Source organism: Chelonus insularis, unplaced genomic scaffold, assembly GCF_013357705.1.
Source record: "Chelonus insularis isolate UGA/USDA-ARS -01 unplaced genomic scaffold, ASM1335770v1 contig_93_pilon, whole genome shotgun sequence".
NCBI classification, from domain to species: domain Eukaryota; kingdom Metazoa; phylum Arthropoda; class Insecta; order Hymenoptera; family Braconidae; genus Chelonus; species Chelonus insularis.
The window spans coordinates 1893205-1911880 of record NW_023276782.1 but is presented as its reverse complement, the minus strand read 5'-3'; the positions used below and the strand labels follow the sequence as shown (position 1 = coordinate 1911880).

Below are 18676 nucleotides of genomic sequence, written 5' to 3'. Positions count from 1 at the left end.
ATGCTTTTGTTTTTAGATTTCCTTTATCAGGAAGCATTTTTAACGACGTATAGGACTTTTATGTCGCCCTTGGAACTGATACAAAAGCTACACAAACGACATCAGAGGTTTTCATGCTCTGGAGATATGATAAAGCAACGTGCAGCACGAGAAGCTTTTTCATTACTCGTTCGAGTCGTTAGTGATTTAACGTACGTATTTATTATTATTCCAATTATCAGCTTTGAATAATAAATAAAAATACTTCATAGATATTCTAAGATAATTTTTTAATCCTCAGAATGTCAGATCTTGATGACGTACTGCTTCAAACTTTAATGGAATTCGTTCAACAATTGGTATGCAGTGGAGATTTAACGATGGCTAAAGCTTTAAGAGTTAAAATATTAGAAAAACATGCCCTCAAACAATTGCAAACAGCTCAACCAATTTTATCATCACTCAGTGTGTCAACGAAACAAGCATCACTGCTTGATTTCAAGAGCGAACAGATTGCAGAGCAAATGACACTTTTGGATGCTGAACTTTTTATGAAAATCGAGATTCCAGAAGTTCTAATTTGGGCACAAGAACAGAATGAAGAGAGAAGCCCGAATTTAACGAGATTCACAGAGCATTTTAATAAAATGTCTTATTGGGCTCGTTCGAGAATTCTAGAACATCGTATGGAAAATGAAGCAAAAGACAGAGAGAAATATGTTGTGAAATTCATTAAAATAATGAAACATTTAAGAAAAATAAATAACTTTAACAGTTATTTAGCTTTATTGTCCGCATTAGATAGTGCTCCAATTAGGAGGCTCGAATGGCAGAAACATATTACTGAAGGATTGAAGGAATATTGTGCATTAATCGATAGTTCTAGCAGTTTTCGAGCATACAGACAAGCTTTAGCTGAAACACAACCGCCTTGTATTCCATACATGTATGTATCTTCATATTTAGGTACTATACAAAGGATTATTCGTGTATACTGATGATCATTTAATGTTACAGAGGATTAGTTCTTCAAGATCTGACTTTCGTGCATATCGGAAATAGCGATTTATTGCCTGATGGTACAATAAACTTCTCGAAACGTTGGCAACAATTTAATATTGTTGAAAATATGAAGAGGTTTAAAAAAGGGTAAGTATTTCTCTTTAAACTGATTTTAGTTTCAAAGTAGTTCATAAATTATTAGTCTATTTCTAATTTTCTTTCATAATATTATGATAATATTTATCTTTTTTCAATTACATATTTAATTTACGTAAATTAGGTTTTTATAATTAGAAACTAATAAATGAATAATACTTAGATTTTATCTTAACATAGATATCACCAATTTCAAAAATTTATCATTGGGATCAATTAAATGTCGATGAAAGTAATTAACTATAGATAATTATTTATTTTTAATTTCCTTAATTAAGTTCAATTATTTTAGATCATTTGACTCAATATCTTGTTTTCATTTTAACAATGTGGTATTATGAAATTATTAAACACTTATGAAATCGTCTTATAAATATTTATAGAAAAGTACTGTTAAAATTACTGGGATTAATTATTAAATTAGTATTGTTAGGTCAATTCCATATATTTATTTATGGAGTCATCCTGTGAATAATAGCTAATGTTGATAATGAGACTCTCCATCAACTCCCAAATAATTATACTAATTATTAAATCACCCAACTGATTCAATAACTCTAATTATTTCTCTCTTTCAGAACATATTCATTCAAGAAAAATGAACGTATTATTACATTCTTCAACAACTTCAGTGATTTTCTCTGTGAAGAAGCTATGTGGCAGATTTCAGAAAGCATCAAACCACGTGGTGGAAAGAAACCACAACAGAACTAAATTAGGTTGTAAGGAATTCTTTAATTGCAAACAATGTGAAAACAGACAAGATTCATAAAAGTTGAATCTTAAATACTAATATATATTCACACACACACACAGACACGACATTTTTAGCTTATTATTAAAAATAGTAAAAGAGTCAGTATCCTTGAATTACATATTAGTAATGTTATTAAGTCATTAGACGAAATTTTTCAGCCTCTGTGAGGTGAACAGTTTATATCAATAATTTTATTAACTTTAAACAAAAGTATAGAATTAATTTGTGAATTAAATGGATTGATTGACATTGTCCGTCAGCAAAGTATAATGCCAAATTGCTTAAAAGAGAAGAATAAATTTATTGTAAAAATAATATAATAATATACTTGCTTTGGACAAAGCAATTCATGAAATTAAAAAAGAAAAAAAAACACGTGTATGCTGACACGAAAAAAATCACAGCATCATTACATAATTTTAAGTATAAATTTTTATTATTTATGAGTTCATCCGGATTGTACATGTATGTAAATTAATTAGATATAATGTATTTACGTTTTTCCAACGTTTTATTTGGTTTAACGTATAGCCACGTCCATTTACATATAGTTTACGTAGTTAGAAACATTTTTATAGTCAACGGGATGCTGTTGATTACACAAGGAAGAACACCAATTACGTTGATTGATGTAAAGAGCCATCAAGTCTTAAGTCGTGTCGGTCTTCTTAGCACACAACACTAAGACAAATGGCCTGACTGAGACCAACTGTTACATATACTATTGTATATGATTATAGAAAAAATCTTTTGTTGGTGACTTGCTGCTAGTTAATCAAGCTTTTAGCTTTGAGTCAAGTCCTCTATTCTCTTTATGCTATTAGGTAACCAATTTCGAGAGTGACGTGATTTTGATTGATAAATAATGAAAATTTTTGCACTTTTCTTTTACAATACATTCCAATTACTGGAAATATTGTTACTTTTGAACATTCACTGAATAATAATAGCAATAACTCAATTATTATTTACATTTACACAGTAAAAAAGTTTTATTTGAAATTGTTTTTTACAACAGCCATAAAACTTTTTACTTCAGCATGTTCATAAATTTTATTTGAAAGCACAATTTGTTCACTTTATGTTCGAAGTCGACTTCATTAATAAAAACCAAGTAATTTTTCAAATAGAAAAGATAGAGTTATTATCAACGAAAAATTTTTTTTACTGTGTAATAAAAAAAAGCCTGACATTTTTTAGCCCATAGTATTAATAAATGACATTCAATTCTAATATAAATTGCTATTAGAGACAAAAATAAGATAAAGAGAAGGACACCTAATTTATGAGCAAAAAAAGAAATCATAAGAATAGTATCACTGTAAATCATCCAATGTAAATGTGCGTGAAATTGTAGGAATGTGAATGTGAATTTTGAATATGAGTAATAAGAATGATGCGAGGCCTAAGCGAACACGTCCATACTAAACCCCACAATAGTAAAATTATTACAAGCTCATTTTAATCCAAATATCACAAAATATTAACTGAAAAATTATTGTAAATTAAACAAAAAAATTCAAACATCGAGATAAGAGCAAGACAAAAACATCAATGCAATTAAAGAAATCTAATCGCTTTTCAAGTAACGTAGGCTTTCAATAGTGATTTGCCTTGTACAAGTAATAGAATCCGTTAAAAAAGTAATAATAAACAATTAGAACACCAACTCTGTAACGAAAAGTAGAGGCCGTCAATAGTAATACCAGTAATAATTCACTAAGACAATTTTTACAACTTCTATAAACAAAAGTAAAATAGAGTAATTAATACCAATTTGATTTAATACATTGGACACATTGCGCCATTGCATAAAATTTATAATTGACTGTTCTATGAAAATAGCAATATCTTTTCAGTTAATCTAAAAAAAGAATTTTAAAGACGTCCGAAATGGAATATGGTTCGCAATTTTGCATCTTTTTGGAGTTTTTTAAGAGAATGTTTCACTTGTGCTGATAACAGCATTGAATAATTTTTTCACATTTTTGTTAGGTTGAATGCGTATACTGAAATATCTAATATATATAAATATAAATATAATATTTAAGAAGTTTTATGAATGTTGTAAATACTTTAATTGTATCAACTGTTTCTTATTCTAAAAATCATAATGTAAATAATTGTAATCGTTGTTAAAACAATATTATTAAAATACAAGGACTTATCAACGTCTACAGCAGATAATCTAACAAAATTACAATTATTTACTTTATTAATTCTCGGTAATAATGAAAAATAAAACAAAAGAAAAAGAAGAACATTGTAAATGCGTGAGGCTTACAATGATAAATTAATTTTACACATAACATCGAGGCCATAATTTTAAGTTCAATGCAATTATTGTGATGCCATATTATATTAGTATAAACGTGTAACTAAAATCTTTATATATACATATAATATACATATTGATTTTATTTAACAGAATGTTAAAAGATAGGTAAATAATTTCATTGACTTTTATTCGTATTTTATTTTAACTTTTTATTAAAAAAATATATTAATATTATTTTTTTTTGTCAATACTTTTATTTTGTTGTAAAATTTATTGACTATAAATTATACTGATTTTTCAAACTAAAATTTTCCTTGAAAGTTTTGTTATCAAACCACACCTGTAACAATTAAAATCTATTTTAAAATATCTATAAATAGTAACTATTGGTGCTTTGTAATTATTCATGATTTATGGTTTAATTTTATCTCTAAATTGTTTCTCTAAATCCGCCCAGAGCTATCAATCGTAACACTTTAATCTATATTTATCAAAAGCTTTTTCACTTTCAAAATTACATACCTAGGTAATATGCTATCAGTGTTACACATTTTTTTCGAAATAAGGCTAAGTGATTAGTAGACAATTAATAATTAAAAGTTAGTCAAACAATTTAAATTAATAAGTGATTTAAAAAATGATCATTAAGAGTGAGATAATAAATTGATTAAATGCAACGAAACAATTAGACTCAAATTTTATTAATTAGATAGATAATACTTGAAGTCATTAAAAGTACATTATATGTGGTTTTGGTTCAATTTGTATCAAAAATAACATGTGCTGTAGAAAAAGTCATATGACATACTTTGGTGTTTTTATATCTTTTATCGCTGAATGTTGCAGCTTTAAAATATTACTGATAAATAAGAAAGTTATCAGTAATAAAACAAAAATGAAAAATCTAATCATCAGACTTAATACTGAAAATTACAAAATAGAGGTCCATAATGAATTTGAGTGAATCTTAATTCAAAGGCGAGGATTATCAATAGATAAAAAATAAAATAAATATCAAACAAAATACACTATTTGTTTACACAATACTAAAAAATTAGTACTCAATAACAATCCAAATTTAGTTATGATAGTTTTGAGTTTTTTTATGGATATTATGTAAACAAATACGATTATACAAATCAAATGAAACTCGCCGAAATCAGATTTAATAAGAAACATGCAGATATTAAACTAAAATAGATAATAAATATTCAAATAATAAAAAATAAAATACAGAACAGCTAGGTATAAATGTACTAACAAACAAGAACAAAAAAATTACTCAATGTGTTACCATACTTTTCGAAATATGTGTGTAATTAAACAATATATCTATAGATTCAGTGGTAAGTATTAAAACCCATATGTCAGTACTCTGATGAATTTCTAGTAAAATAATAAACTTGCATCAGAGTGAAGACAAAATCATAAAATTATTAAAGTCAACAAACATACATATCCATAATCTCATTGCTAGCTAAAATAAACAGGTAGAAAATTATTCAACAGTTTATAAGCCTGTTAACGAACTGTATCTGTCAGAGAAATTCGTTTAAAAATAATTTAACGATGATCGAAAATAAAATCAAAATTTATATGGCACTTTGAAATCGTTTTCACACTAAAATAAAATAACAAAAAAAAATGATTAAATGAATGAATAAAATAAATTAATAGAAATATTATATTCAAAATACCTGACCGACAGTTCATAAAAGCATATCATTGGTGACTGAGTGATATTAATGTAATACATGAGATATGCCCTATAGTAGTAAATTTGCAATGAAAAAATTGTAACAAAAAAAAAACAAATGTGTAAGGAAGTATATGTGTATTTTGTTATATTCATTTTCATATGTTATTTGCTATTGTCATGATATTTTTCTAAATGAATTTTTTCTATTTATTGTAAAACACACACACTGTTTCTATATCAGTAAAACATTTGACTAAAATATTTAAGTGGAACTTGATTAATATTCGTAATCAACTAGTAATGAATGGAAAGGATATTCAACTAATGTAACCAATGATTATCAAACTCTATGAATGTTACATGAAATCCATTTGATGCTTTAAATTTTTTATAAGCAGTCACATTCGTATTCGGATGATTTATTTATACAGACGCTACATCGTAATAAGAAACAATAAAATTTGTTTTAGCTTCATTGTAACGAATGTATATAAGTGTGAAAGTCAAATTGTGAGACATAAATACCAAAAAAAAATAATGTGAAATCATTTTGTGCGAGAGATCAAAACTACTGAAAATTCTTGCAACTTGTACTAAAATATACGAAAAGTTATTGCAGAGATTAACTATTGAATGTTTTATTATTCCTCCAATCTAGCAAATCTCATTTAATGGCTGTTCCTGAATCGTTAATTTGTCGGATGTTTTTGAAACAACGTTAAACGATAGTTTGTCCAACGAGTACTCGACGAGTGATTTCGAAGCGTTATTTTCTAGCTCAAGGACGAGCGCATAAAATTGTATCTGCAGAAGAGATAAAGCACTGTTTGCATGATGTCCATTCAGAACTTGTCTAGTTTATAAATTAACGAGTACCATTATGTTCCGGCTACTGTATTGCAGCAGATGCCTCGAAACTCAATTCTTATTATCTAGTGATTGTTAGTGATTAATCCAACCGATCACAATTATTCGAACACACCTAATGACCTCGATGCTTATCTAACTCGTTCGAACTAAAAAAAGAAAAAAAAAACACTGCCCTCATGATTACCCGTGAACTTTAGAGTCAATGAGAGGCGTCGAAACACCGCTGAATCTCAAGTAAAAATTACAGAGTGCCTTGAGGGCGTTGAAAAAGTTCTCGAGGATACCTTTTAATTTGAGGTAAACTGTCTAGTCAACTTCATTCATGATTCTACTATAGTAGACTTTGATTTATGGTCATCTTCACGGCAGAAGCTCTCTTGCTCGTTGCTTCTGTGCAAGGAAAACGCATTTTAATGACAACAGAACTGCATTCCAAAGATTTGTATCTTCCAGCAGCTTCCGAGTTACTTCAGTGAAGGTGAAAGGCAAGATGGAGAAATGGAATTATGATGTAAAATGATTGGATCGATTAAAAATTGATAAAATTAAAGCGTTTGATTATTTTATAAAAAACTCTTTTACACTATAGAGTATTGAGTGATAAACGAGTCTGTCGTTTTCATACAAAAACGACGAGGAAGCTCGACATGAGAACCTGTGGCTGAGTAAATGGTAGCCTGGAATACCAAAGGGGTCCGGGACAGGCCAAGAGACCGGAGTCAAACCAGAAAAACCGGCCCTCTTCTACTCCCCCACCTTCAAGTATAACCAAGAGTCTGCAGTCTCTCACCGTTGCTCCTGCTTGCTCTTCACGTATTTCTTTCTTTCTACCTTCTTTTCCTACTCACTTCCTCGCCCCCCTGGGACTCAGGTTTCTTACCAAGCATGGAAGAACAAGACGCCAACTTGGTGCTGTCGCGACGACTCACGATTACTCGCAGGTGACTAACATCTGGGTTGACCCTCAGAAATTCTTGAGAACCTGACAATAACTTAACAATTGTTCTCGGAATACATGATACAAGGTTGATCGATGGTATCGTCATTAACATTCAGCATAATTTATTGACTCTAGTAAATTGCGAGTTTCTGATGTGTGAATAATCCAAGAGCTGAAGATCCATTCAATGGTATATTCGTGAGAGAATTGCCTAGCTATTTCGTCCATTTCAACGTGTTCATTAATGTCAGAATATTTTTATCTTGATATTCTAAACCTTCAAGCTTTAGTTTTCAAAACTTAAAAATCTACTTGAGCTTATTTAAGTTCATTTTTATAACAATTATTATTAAATGTTGTTTTTAAATAATTTTTCTTGTAAAAAAAATTTTCAGCACAATGAAGAACAAAAATAGTTTCATTATGCCAATATGATCACCCTATTGATGATTGCGTAGGTCAAGGTCATTCATATCTGTCATAAGAATTAACCGAGAGTTATATTCTAATCGTGATAATCATCCAACACGTGTCTGAGATAAAAATAGCTTATATAGTTGGGGACATTTCGTCACTGCAACGTTTCACTTGGCTCTCATTCCGCATCCGTGTGCCTGGAGGTACTCGATCCGAACGGGTTAATTTATTTGACCCAACACCACGAGACTCTGAGTTTGTTCTCAATTAGGTCTCTTTTTTGTCGTTCTTCCCTTTATTATTACTCTTCTCTACAACTCCTTCACCTACTCCTCTATCACAGCCCACACTTATGATATACCCAGCTCATTTTACAAGCAGCTGATTTTAGTCAGCAAAAAAGTGCTAATATAATGAAAAGAAACTTAGTACACAGTAAAATAGATACACAAATAAGGCAGTCATTTTAAACTTTGTTCGTAGAATATCACTGGCGAGCTAAAATAAGGTAACATGAGTAAGCGATGACGTCTAGGCACTCCTTTGTCTGAAGAAAGATATACAAGTAAAAAAAATCTCTGTGATAAGGAGCAAAAAGAACCTTTCCATCCTGCTAGGATGCAAACTTGGAATCATCTGATCTGTAGTTGAAACGAAAGCTTTATTATTTTTTTTGCTGAACAATAAATTTATTCATCAGTGTTATCTGTTAGGTGGTTTCAGGTCCAGCTCAGTATCAAGTTCCTGAGGTTAATTCAGAACCACGTATAGATCATTGTGGTATACTAAATACTCATCTCAACCTTCTTCTTGACGCCAGCTCCAGTAACCAATTAATCAATTAAGATAATTAGCAGCTTCCTTTTAACTTCCATACTATAATCGTATCTTGGTCATGTAATCTTCGAGCTTCTTAAGAATACTTTGAATAGATTAAGCGTGAGAAGTTGGATTTTTTTTCATCACATTTTTTGAACTTGGTACTTGATGATTCGTATATTGATGACTCTAGAATTCAGATTAAGCTGGGCATTGTTATTAAAAGTGTTTACGAGAGATTCATGATTGGTGATGGATGGGCTGGGTCAATTACTGATGATTAATCAAATTGATTCCTCTATGTTGCACCTACTTTAATTGATAGCGGTTGAAACGTCATCATGATATGATGAATTAATGATGCTGATTACGTTGAAATTATTTTGAAGCAGTACTTTTCACACGCATGATTTTTTGTATTTATTTATACTCATGTGTGGATATATGTGAGGTATATAAGTTTGATAATTGCTTGTGCGACCGAATGTCGCGACGTGATGCTTGTGCTGATGGCTTCTAGACTGGAAACCCGTTACACCAGTTTCATAAAAACGGCGAATAGGTTACTTCAAGAAATAATGCTATACTGTAGAAGGATATTACAGTCGAGCTTGTTGAAGCCTTGATTAGAGGTGAAATTTATAATCAAAAAAACTCATTCTGAATTGAGTTCTGTAATATTTCTCCTGGATAAATTCATATTAGGGAAACACTGACTGAGTTTGGATAAAAACATTACTTTATATTAAATCTTGACATTTTCAAGCCTTTTTAACATTATTTATGATCAGTTTCTACAAAAAAGAATTGATTGAGGTACAACGAAGATTGAAGCTTTCATTTTAATGAAAGAATAAAATCACCTGAAATAAAATTCAACTTTTGAAAAATAAATAAATCAGTTTAAATGATAAACTCTGTTAAAAATAATTGCATAAACTATTAAAAAATAAAAATATAAATAATTAAAGATCACCATGAAAGATAGGAATATTCATATTAGAAAGGAACATACCTTGGTAAATACATGTAAATGAAATTTTTTTTTATGTCTTATAATTACACATTCTATTTTAGAAATAAATAATCAAAAAAATTAATGTGAATGAAGAATAGCAATCATAAGATAAATCTTGAAAATATTGTGAATAAATTAAAAGGATTTTCCTTCAAGTAATTGCTGATTTTATTTCTAGTAATAAGAGACTAAGTGATGAATGAAAAAAATAATACAATATAAAGAATAAATAAACAATTGTATCCAAGGAATGTGAATAGTAATCCCAGAAAAAACGATTAGTCAATATAACAATGATTTTGAAAACTTTACAATAGATCCCTGAAAGGGAAACATCCTTTTCTGTTACTAAATCTTCAAAAGATTTACAACCAACCTCCGAAAAAATTACGATGCAGCTGAGAACAGAGTTTGTTTCATCTTTTTTACATAATTCTGGTGAATTCTAGGAAAGCATAAAGAGAAAAAAATGAATTAATTAATTTAATAAAGATAGAATATATATTTATAATTTATCGTCATAATTACTTTCGAGAACTCGTAATTGATGGTGATATTTTTTATAAATATCATTAAATAGATGATTATATAGTTGTTACGTAGTGATATCACATGTTGCTCTAACCTAATTTAGGTATTGTACATATAGACAATTTTCTATAGAAATAACAAAAAAAAATGGAAAAACTCCTTGGTAGTGAAAAATTTAATTAGGAAAATAGGAATCTATTGTTATCTTGAAACAATTACTCATTTCATTATCACAGGAATAATACGTACGACACCGCAAAATACAACCTACACTCTCTATCGCGTCAATGCTCATGGGTTGTAATGATTGTAATGCACGTGTCAGCTATGACTGCGCGTGTGCGCGCTGATATGAATGAAATAAAAGAATTTAAGTAAAAAAATGTTAATACATGGAAAAAATAACGTGACTGAAGTAGGAAAAAGAATATCACTAGTTTTGGTGATATAAAAAAAACTACAACTCATAAGAAATTTATTCATCGATGAGTTGATTTAATCTAGATGATTTCCACGTGCAGTGCATATTTTTTTTTTTATAATTATTAAAACTAATCTTCTTTAATTTATCTAGAAGGCTCTCAATCGAATAATTTTTTTCAGCATTTAATTTTGCAGGATGTCTAAGTGAGACATATATTCCTTGAATATGTATTGACTAAAAGAATAGGACAATTTGTAAAAGAGAAAAGGAAAGTTCTCCAACAAATGACAAGTTGATATTAATAATACGAAATGATATCATGAATATTTTTCTAAAGATAAGAGAAAAGTTTAAAATGTTCTAGATGAGAATCAATTAGTAAATAAAATATTTAATTAAGTTCTCTATGCAAAGTATCGAATGACGAAAATAAGGTGTAAGTCTCTCATTACAAGTGATAGATTTTCTTGAGATAAACTCAAACCATTTTATTAACTCAGTAATTTATCTACCGTATGAGTAATTTTGATAGCCTGGGGAGGTGCATGATCTTTATGATAGATACAAGTTTCGCAACCACAAAAACGTACACACCTAATGGTAAGGACGCTGAAGAATTTCTTAAGCTTGCATTCACCGTTCACAATCGTTCTTCTGAGAGCAGTGCATAATTATCTTTCTTGCAATGGCCTGCATTTATGACCTATATGGACAGTATGATAATTCCTGTTGATAGGGTACGTTCATCGACGCTTAGTTCGTGTGCGGTCGGACGTGCTTTCACCCAGAGAGATGCCAAGTCCACAAGCATCTACGTAGCATGGCAGGATCTCATGAAATTTGAGTTGGAGATTTTAGCTTAGAAAGAATAAGGAAGAAAAAATACGCAAATTGTTCCAAGAAATTCTAGAGAGGAATCTTTTCACCTGGTGTCATTAAGATTTTGAATGACTTTTGGGGGTTGTTGCTGTCCTTGTCTAACATATGATTCATCTCGTAAGCAGTGAGAATTCCTTAACATTTCCTTTACGAGTAGAGGGCTTGAGTTCAACAGGGCGCCGCGTAGGACTTGAGACGTTGGGACGACCTGTGGCATCGGTTTCCATAGCAACAGGAATCTGGCATATGTGCGCATGCGCAGACATCAATCAGGTTGGGTCGAAAGTAGCCGAGTGCGGGCGATGAATGCCGAGTGTGCGATCTCCTGGTAGACGAGTGAAGATCGCAATGTGGTAAGGGGGAAGCTTAGGCGTGGAATTAAGCGGGGTTCCACGAGGGCACGAAGCGGATCGCAGTGGGGACACTGATGGGGGCAACGACGGGGGGGAAATACGACGGGGAAGGGAGAGGGTACCATCGCTCGACAGCCGTTCAGTCCCCAACGCCCGTAGACAGCGAGCGTAGGAGAAAGAGGCAAAAGAGTAGTTTTACCGAACGCCGAACTCACCGAGCGTGGATACAGGAGGCAGAGCGCGTCACTCAGCCATTGCGCGCTGCTTGTGTTTAGTACAACATCGGTGGGTGACCGCAGATCTCGAGTGTGATCGACAGAAGACAGCAAGCAGTGGGAGAGAGAGATAAAAACAAGTGTGAGGAAAAAAAGCACGTGAGTTTGGATTAGTAAATCGGATGTACAAATTAACTAACGTGGAAATAAAGTGATCAATTACAAGACATTTTGGGAACTCTCGTGATAACTGAAGCCACCAGTGACGAGCCGGAACTCGTAGTGTGTGCATCTTCGTGAGTGTACAACATTTTTTGTGGATTATACTCGAATTTTTTAAAGTCAAAACAAAAAATCGGCAGCCATGTTTGATGTTTTTGGCTCAGTTCGGGGCTTGCTCAAGCTCGATGCTGTGTGCATTGATAATAATGTATTTCGATTACATTATAAAGCTACTGTGATTATCCTGATAGCCTTCTCGCTTCTAGTTACATCTAGACAGTACATTGGAGATCCCATCGACTGTATTGTCGATGAAATACCTCTCAATGTAATGGACACTTACTGCTGGATTTACTCTACTTTTACGATTCCTGATCGTGTTGGCCGGATCGGTCAAGACGTGGTGCAACCTGGCGTCGCATCTCACGTCGAGGGGGCTGATGAGGTTAAGTACCATAAGTACTACCAGTGGGTGTGCTTTACACTATTCTTCCAAGCCATACTCTTCTACATTCCACGATATCTCTGGAAGACTTGGGAAGGTGGTAGAATCAAGATGCTTATGCTTGATCTCAATGGACCTGTTGTCACTGATCCTAACAAGGTCGAACGTAGCAAACTACTTGTTGAATATTTTCGATCAAATTTATATTCTCAAAATTTCTACGCCTATCGATTCTTCTTTTGTGAAGTGCTCAACTTTATCAACGTCGTGGGACAAATTTACTTCATGGACTTCTTCCTGGACGGCGAATTTTCAACATATGGAGCAGATGTAGTCCGATTCACTGAAATGGAACCTGAAGAAAGAAACGATCCAATGTCTAGAGTTTTTCCAAAAGTTACAAAGTGCACCTTCCACAAATATGGTGCTTCCGGTTCAGTACAAAAGTTTGATGGTCTGTGTGTACTTCCGTTGAATATTGTAAACGAAAAAATCTACGTATTCCTTTGGTTCTGGTTCATCATTCTTTCAATCCTCAGTGGATTAAGTTTGCTCTACCGCGCCGCCGTTGTTGCTGGACCGAAACTACGTCTGATCCTTCTTCGTGCACGCTCTCGTCTTTCACCACAAAGTCAAGTACAAGTTATTGCACAGAAGTTCCAAATTGGCGACTGGTTCGTCCTTTATCAACTTGGCAAAAACATCGATCCACTTGTCTACAAGCAGTTAGTCCATGATTTAGCATTGAGATTAGAGGGGAAAGAAAACGTCTAACCTAAACCTGTATCTGATGGAGAAAAAGAGAAGATACTCTCTCGTTCTCTGATGTCGCAGAAAGATAAAAAATTAACGAAGGATATTTATAAAAAGTTAGCGAACCAATCGAGATTTATTTCCACTTGGTGGCTGAGATAACCCTTGAGCTGTCGGTGTTTTTTTTTCTTTCTTGTTTGAGTCACATATCTTCTTTTACTCCGACTAGACACCATACGAATAGAAGCTCGTATTGCAATTACACTTTATCCAATGTGTGCATCAAAATTGTCGATACTCAATCCAACATCAAACACTCAAGTTACATTTTACAGCTCGATAAACGAACTAAATCCATTCTTTTCTAATTGGAGTCAGTTCTCCGTAATCTACGACCCAATTTAATTTTCTTTTTTTTTTTTTAATAATAATTATCTCTTCAGTACTTTTCATAATAGAAATCATAATTTTCCATACGTACATACTTGAAAGATTATATCAGTACAGCTTGACAATTTCTGATAAATAATTATCTGGGTCGTGGGACGACGAAAGCTTTGGTAGACTCTAATTGTGATAAACGGCGGACGGCGTCTATTTTTTTTTCTAGATTCTTTTTTTTTAATAATATTACTCCTTTCAATGTATTTCAATCAATCTCTTACACGTTGCATCATCAACCACCACCACCACTACTACTACTGCCTCTACTACTACAATTACTACTACTATCACTACGCCATTACTACAAGAAAGGAAATAACTAACCTTTGTATGAAGTACTTTAAAGACTATCAAAAATCTCATTCTCTATATTTTCTTTATCTCAACGTTGCTTCATGACAATTAAAATAAATAAAATAATCAAAATTCTGTGACAAGTTGAAATGTATTTTTGTTAATAAACTACAATTCGTTTATTGAGATTTAGTCATGTGAGACTTGTGGATAAGGAACAATAGAGAAAGTTCAAGGGTATAGACAGGAGACAATGAGAATCATTTCACAAAACATCAATGGCTTTGTTAGACAGACCTGAGGGTTTAGTCAGGCATTGGCCAAAAAATCAATGAAAAGAAAATAGAAAATGTGAAAACGCACAAAATAACTAACCGACGCCGTCCTCCCAATAGCATTACTTCCATATTCTTTACCTACTATTTCTTTGTTCGCTATCACACGTAGCTGTAGTAACTTTTTCCTAGGGTATAGAAGATAGAAAGCTATATATTATTATTAATTATTATACAAGAATTTTTGTAGATATAATACATTTTTTAAATGAAAAATTGTATCCATTCCAGGATGGATGAGGCAAATGTGCATTAGCACTAAGTATTTTTGATATTTTTTAAGGTGTTATAATGCCTATTGTATGCCTCGTATTAATATGATACTGCCGTTCACGTCCTAAACGTTGACTCAGTTGACAATTCTTCCGGGTCACTAGAAATTATTAATGTGAATTATTGAAAGAATTGCAACAGACTCTCGTTAATTATCGGTAGCCGATGCCTTTTTATTCATTAAAAAAAAAAAGTGTCATTGATAAATTTAATTGGATGAATAATTGTCGGCCGTTAATTTACTATAAATATATATATTTGTAAGCTACAATCTATGCCAGACAATTATCTGAAGATCGAAAAAACATTAAGACTTAGTAAGAAAAGACAATAATATTAGCGGCAATCAATGTCGAGATAATGTTAATCTTTTTTTTTTCTTTCTTTTTTTTCACTTTATTACATTTTATTTCTTTCATTAACTGTATCTTTACTGATCATTAGAATTGAATGAGCAAAATTTAAAATCTTCGCTCAAAATAAGACTGCCAGTAGATCATTGTTTGTATCTCAAGTATTTTCATTCCATTTTTTAATTGTTCGTTTGTCAATAAAAATAAATTAAAAAAAAATGTAAAAATGTTGGTTTTGTATTAACTAAGAGTTTCTTTTTTTTTTAAATAAAAGATTTCCTGTTAAAAGGCCACAAATGCCATGATAAAGAAAAAGAAAACAAAGAGACCTGTTCTGTGGGGATCAATAGTAAGCATATCATTCAAAGATACTAATTAAAATGTTAAACAAAAAAGAAAAAATGCCGTAACTATTTTCTGATAACTGTAGTGATAAGCCGCGATCAGATTGCGAGAATAAATCCGTTCTCGAGCAAATCTTATGTGATAGAGTCAACGACAATTGTCTTTTTGTAATCATAATCTTATAATAAGAAAGTAGAATGATATAAAAAATAAAGAAAAAAGTTTAATTAAAATAAACAAAAAAAAAGTGTTTTTTTCTAGATTATTTAGATATAAATTTTTCCGAATTATTATATTTTATGAGCCTATAAATTGTATTAGAGCTTTTACTGTATTCTTTACAAATACAATTTTATAAAGATATCTATTTGTTTTAAAATAAACAATTTGTGCATGTATTAAATTTACAAGTGCCAATAATATTAATGAAACAAAAAATTAATAACTATTTGATACCATATAATAATAATAATAATAATAATAATAATGTAACTATTACATTACAATTTTTTTAATATTTACGAATGTTAATAAAGAAATACGAATTGTACAGAAAGTGTTTAAGGAGAAAGAAAGTTGGTCAAAAAATCTAATAAGAAATCAAATAAACAAAATGCCTGTAATGAGTGATTTTTATTTATTTTTCTAGACATCCTATTCTCCAGTTGTATGTAAAGAGTATGAAGTTTTGATAATGGCTGCACGTTAAACACGTTGCAGTCGTGCAAGGGCCAATCATTAACCTTCAATCATGCCTCAATCACTAGGTCGAGGGGTCCTAAACGTGACTACCTCTATTGAACATTATTAATTTATTCCAAGATAGACACGTTATTGAGATGTTGGTATTGAAAAAACATGAAATCTTTTTATAGGAAATAGATAAAATAAGTTTAATATCATTTTTCCATTAATGTTTCATCAATTCCATGGAATAATCACAACTTTCAAATTGTCAGTGAGCGTGAGACCAGAAGTAATAATCGAGGAAAGACCTCAGCATAAAGGCAACGTCGACGTGCTTGTCCAACACGTGAGAAAGATGAGTGTACCGACCGAGTTGATTTTCAAGTCCACTGATCGCATATTCAGCTACCTGGTATTTTATTCAATTTAACTTCTACCCCAACAAGCAATTTTCCTCTCTATATTTAGTAGAATATACATCGATTAAAGAAGAACTCTTCATATAATATTGAAGTTGATGATGATGCAAATGTTGGCAAGTAGACTTTTTATATATTGGAGAGAGTGATCAAGTTTTCATTGTGCTTATGGTATAGCTTGAAGGCGACATACTTGTACATAATACAAGATCAGTCAGGTATACCAAGAAAGTGTAGGCGAAGCGGTAGATGAAGAGGAGGATGAAGAGACCCTTCGAAACAAGAATGTCCGCGTGGTTGCACGACGGTGAGGGCAATGCCCGGTCAAAGTCCTTGTTGTACGGGTTACGATGAAGTCAAGACGAGTGATCGTTTACCATCTCTTTTTCTTTCAGCTCTGGAGACTTCGATGAGGGGTTTTCTTGGTGGGAATAAAAAATTAAATTATTCAATGACTTCTATTCAGAGTTTTCGTTTTTATTCCTTTTCAAAATTCATGTAACTCTTTTACATGTTTCTAGAATTTTAATATTTATTTACTTTAATCAAATCTGTGGGAATGTGATATTAAACTAGAATCGGTTTTTCTGTGATTGATTAGCCAATCAAGCTATTTATAGAATTGGGCAGTTTATCGTGGATCATCTGGTTGTGGTCAGAGATCTTGAAGAAATTGACTTCTTACAGAAGTGCTAAAATGAAGCTTCTAATTAATTGGTCTTTAGAAGATATTCTTGAAAAAAGATTATTTCAGGTAGTTAAGGCCATGGGAAGAGTTAATATCATTTTTATCAATCATTACACTAATAAAATGCTGAAGAATTTACATCTAAAACAATGTTATTTTAAAATAGAATATGATAATAAATTCTTTAAAATCATTTTATGACTTTTAAGTTGATTTTTAATGAAGTTTTATATTAACATAGCAATTCAGAACTTACGATCTTTTAAAAAAATAATTTAACTTGGATTAGTATAGATAAAAAAAAATTATAATGTTTTACAAAAATTATAGCTTAGAATCTAACTCTCTAAAGTTCTCAAGGATATGTTGGAGTATTAAAATTTTTTCACTACGATAATTTGATGCTGAATCAGTATTATTATTTTTACTACAGTTAAAATAATTCTAAATATTAGAGAAGACTTATTTTATTCATCAAAATATTTAGAAATATTTAATTTTAGATTTAAATTCAACACTTCTAAGAATATCAATCATAAGTTTATTTTTTTGTAAAAGGTATGTATGTAAGAAATTTTTATTGACAAACTTTGTCTGTAATTATTTATTTTTCTTGTAGAAAATGTAAAATAGAATGATTAGATATCAACATTACATAATTACTATTTTGTCTCAACACCATATCGTTGTTAGATACCTAGAAAGTGAATCACTATGATTTACAGAAGAAAATCATATACCTTAATAATATTGCAACAGCCTAAAATAATACCAACACGTTTACAAAATCATCATTGAATATTCAATCTTGTGCTTGGATTCATCTTTAATGAAATTCTTCCAAAAATATAAATGTTTATTATTCAAAAATTCATAATCGACACATCAAAATTTTTATCATGTTTAAATATTAACTAACCAACTGAAGAATCATCTTAGTAAATGATATCTGTTGGTGCTGAACCTATTCAAAGTATTAGAAAGAATTTTTTTATCATGACATTCAAAGAATAAGTTTTTTCTGTCAGATGAGCTAGCAAATTTTTTAGATTTTCTTCACTGCATTGAAAATAAAGTTAAA

General features: G+C 31.0%; 2 protein-coding genes across 7 annotated transcripts in view; both read left to right on the top strand.

Annotated features, from left to right (window-relative positions):
• Positions 1–4352, top strand: part of C3G (C3G guanyl-nucleotide exchange factor) — a 65912-nt gene extending 61560 nt beyond the window's left edge. For all 6 annotated transcript variants that reach the window (XM_035092045.1, XM_035092040.1, XM_035092044.1 and 3 more), the window contains 4 exons: positions 17–191; positions 281–925; positions 997–1128; positions 1716–4352. In XM_035092045.1, the coding sequence (XP_034947936.1) occupies positions 17–191; positions 281–925; positions 997–1128; positions 1716–1851 (1088 nt within the window). In that variant the 3' untranslated portion in view covers positions 1852–4352. The remainder of the gene's footprint in view (positions 1–16; positions 192–280; positions 926–996; positions 1129–1715) is intronic.
• A 7896-nt stretch (positions 4353–12248) lies between these two features.
• Positions 12249–16424, top strand: Inx2 (innexin 2). Its single transcript, XM_035092057.1, has one exon. The coding sequence runs from the start codon at positions 12702–12704 to the stop codon at positions 13776–13778; it is 1077 nt and encodes a 358-aa protein (XP_034947948.1). The 5' UTR covers positions 12249–12701; the 3' UTR covers positions 13779–16424.
• The last annotated feature ends 2252 nt before the right edge of the window (positions 16425–18676 follow it).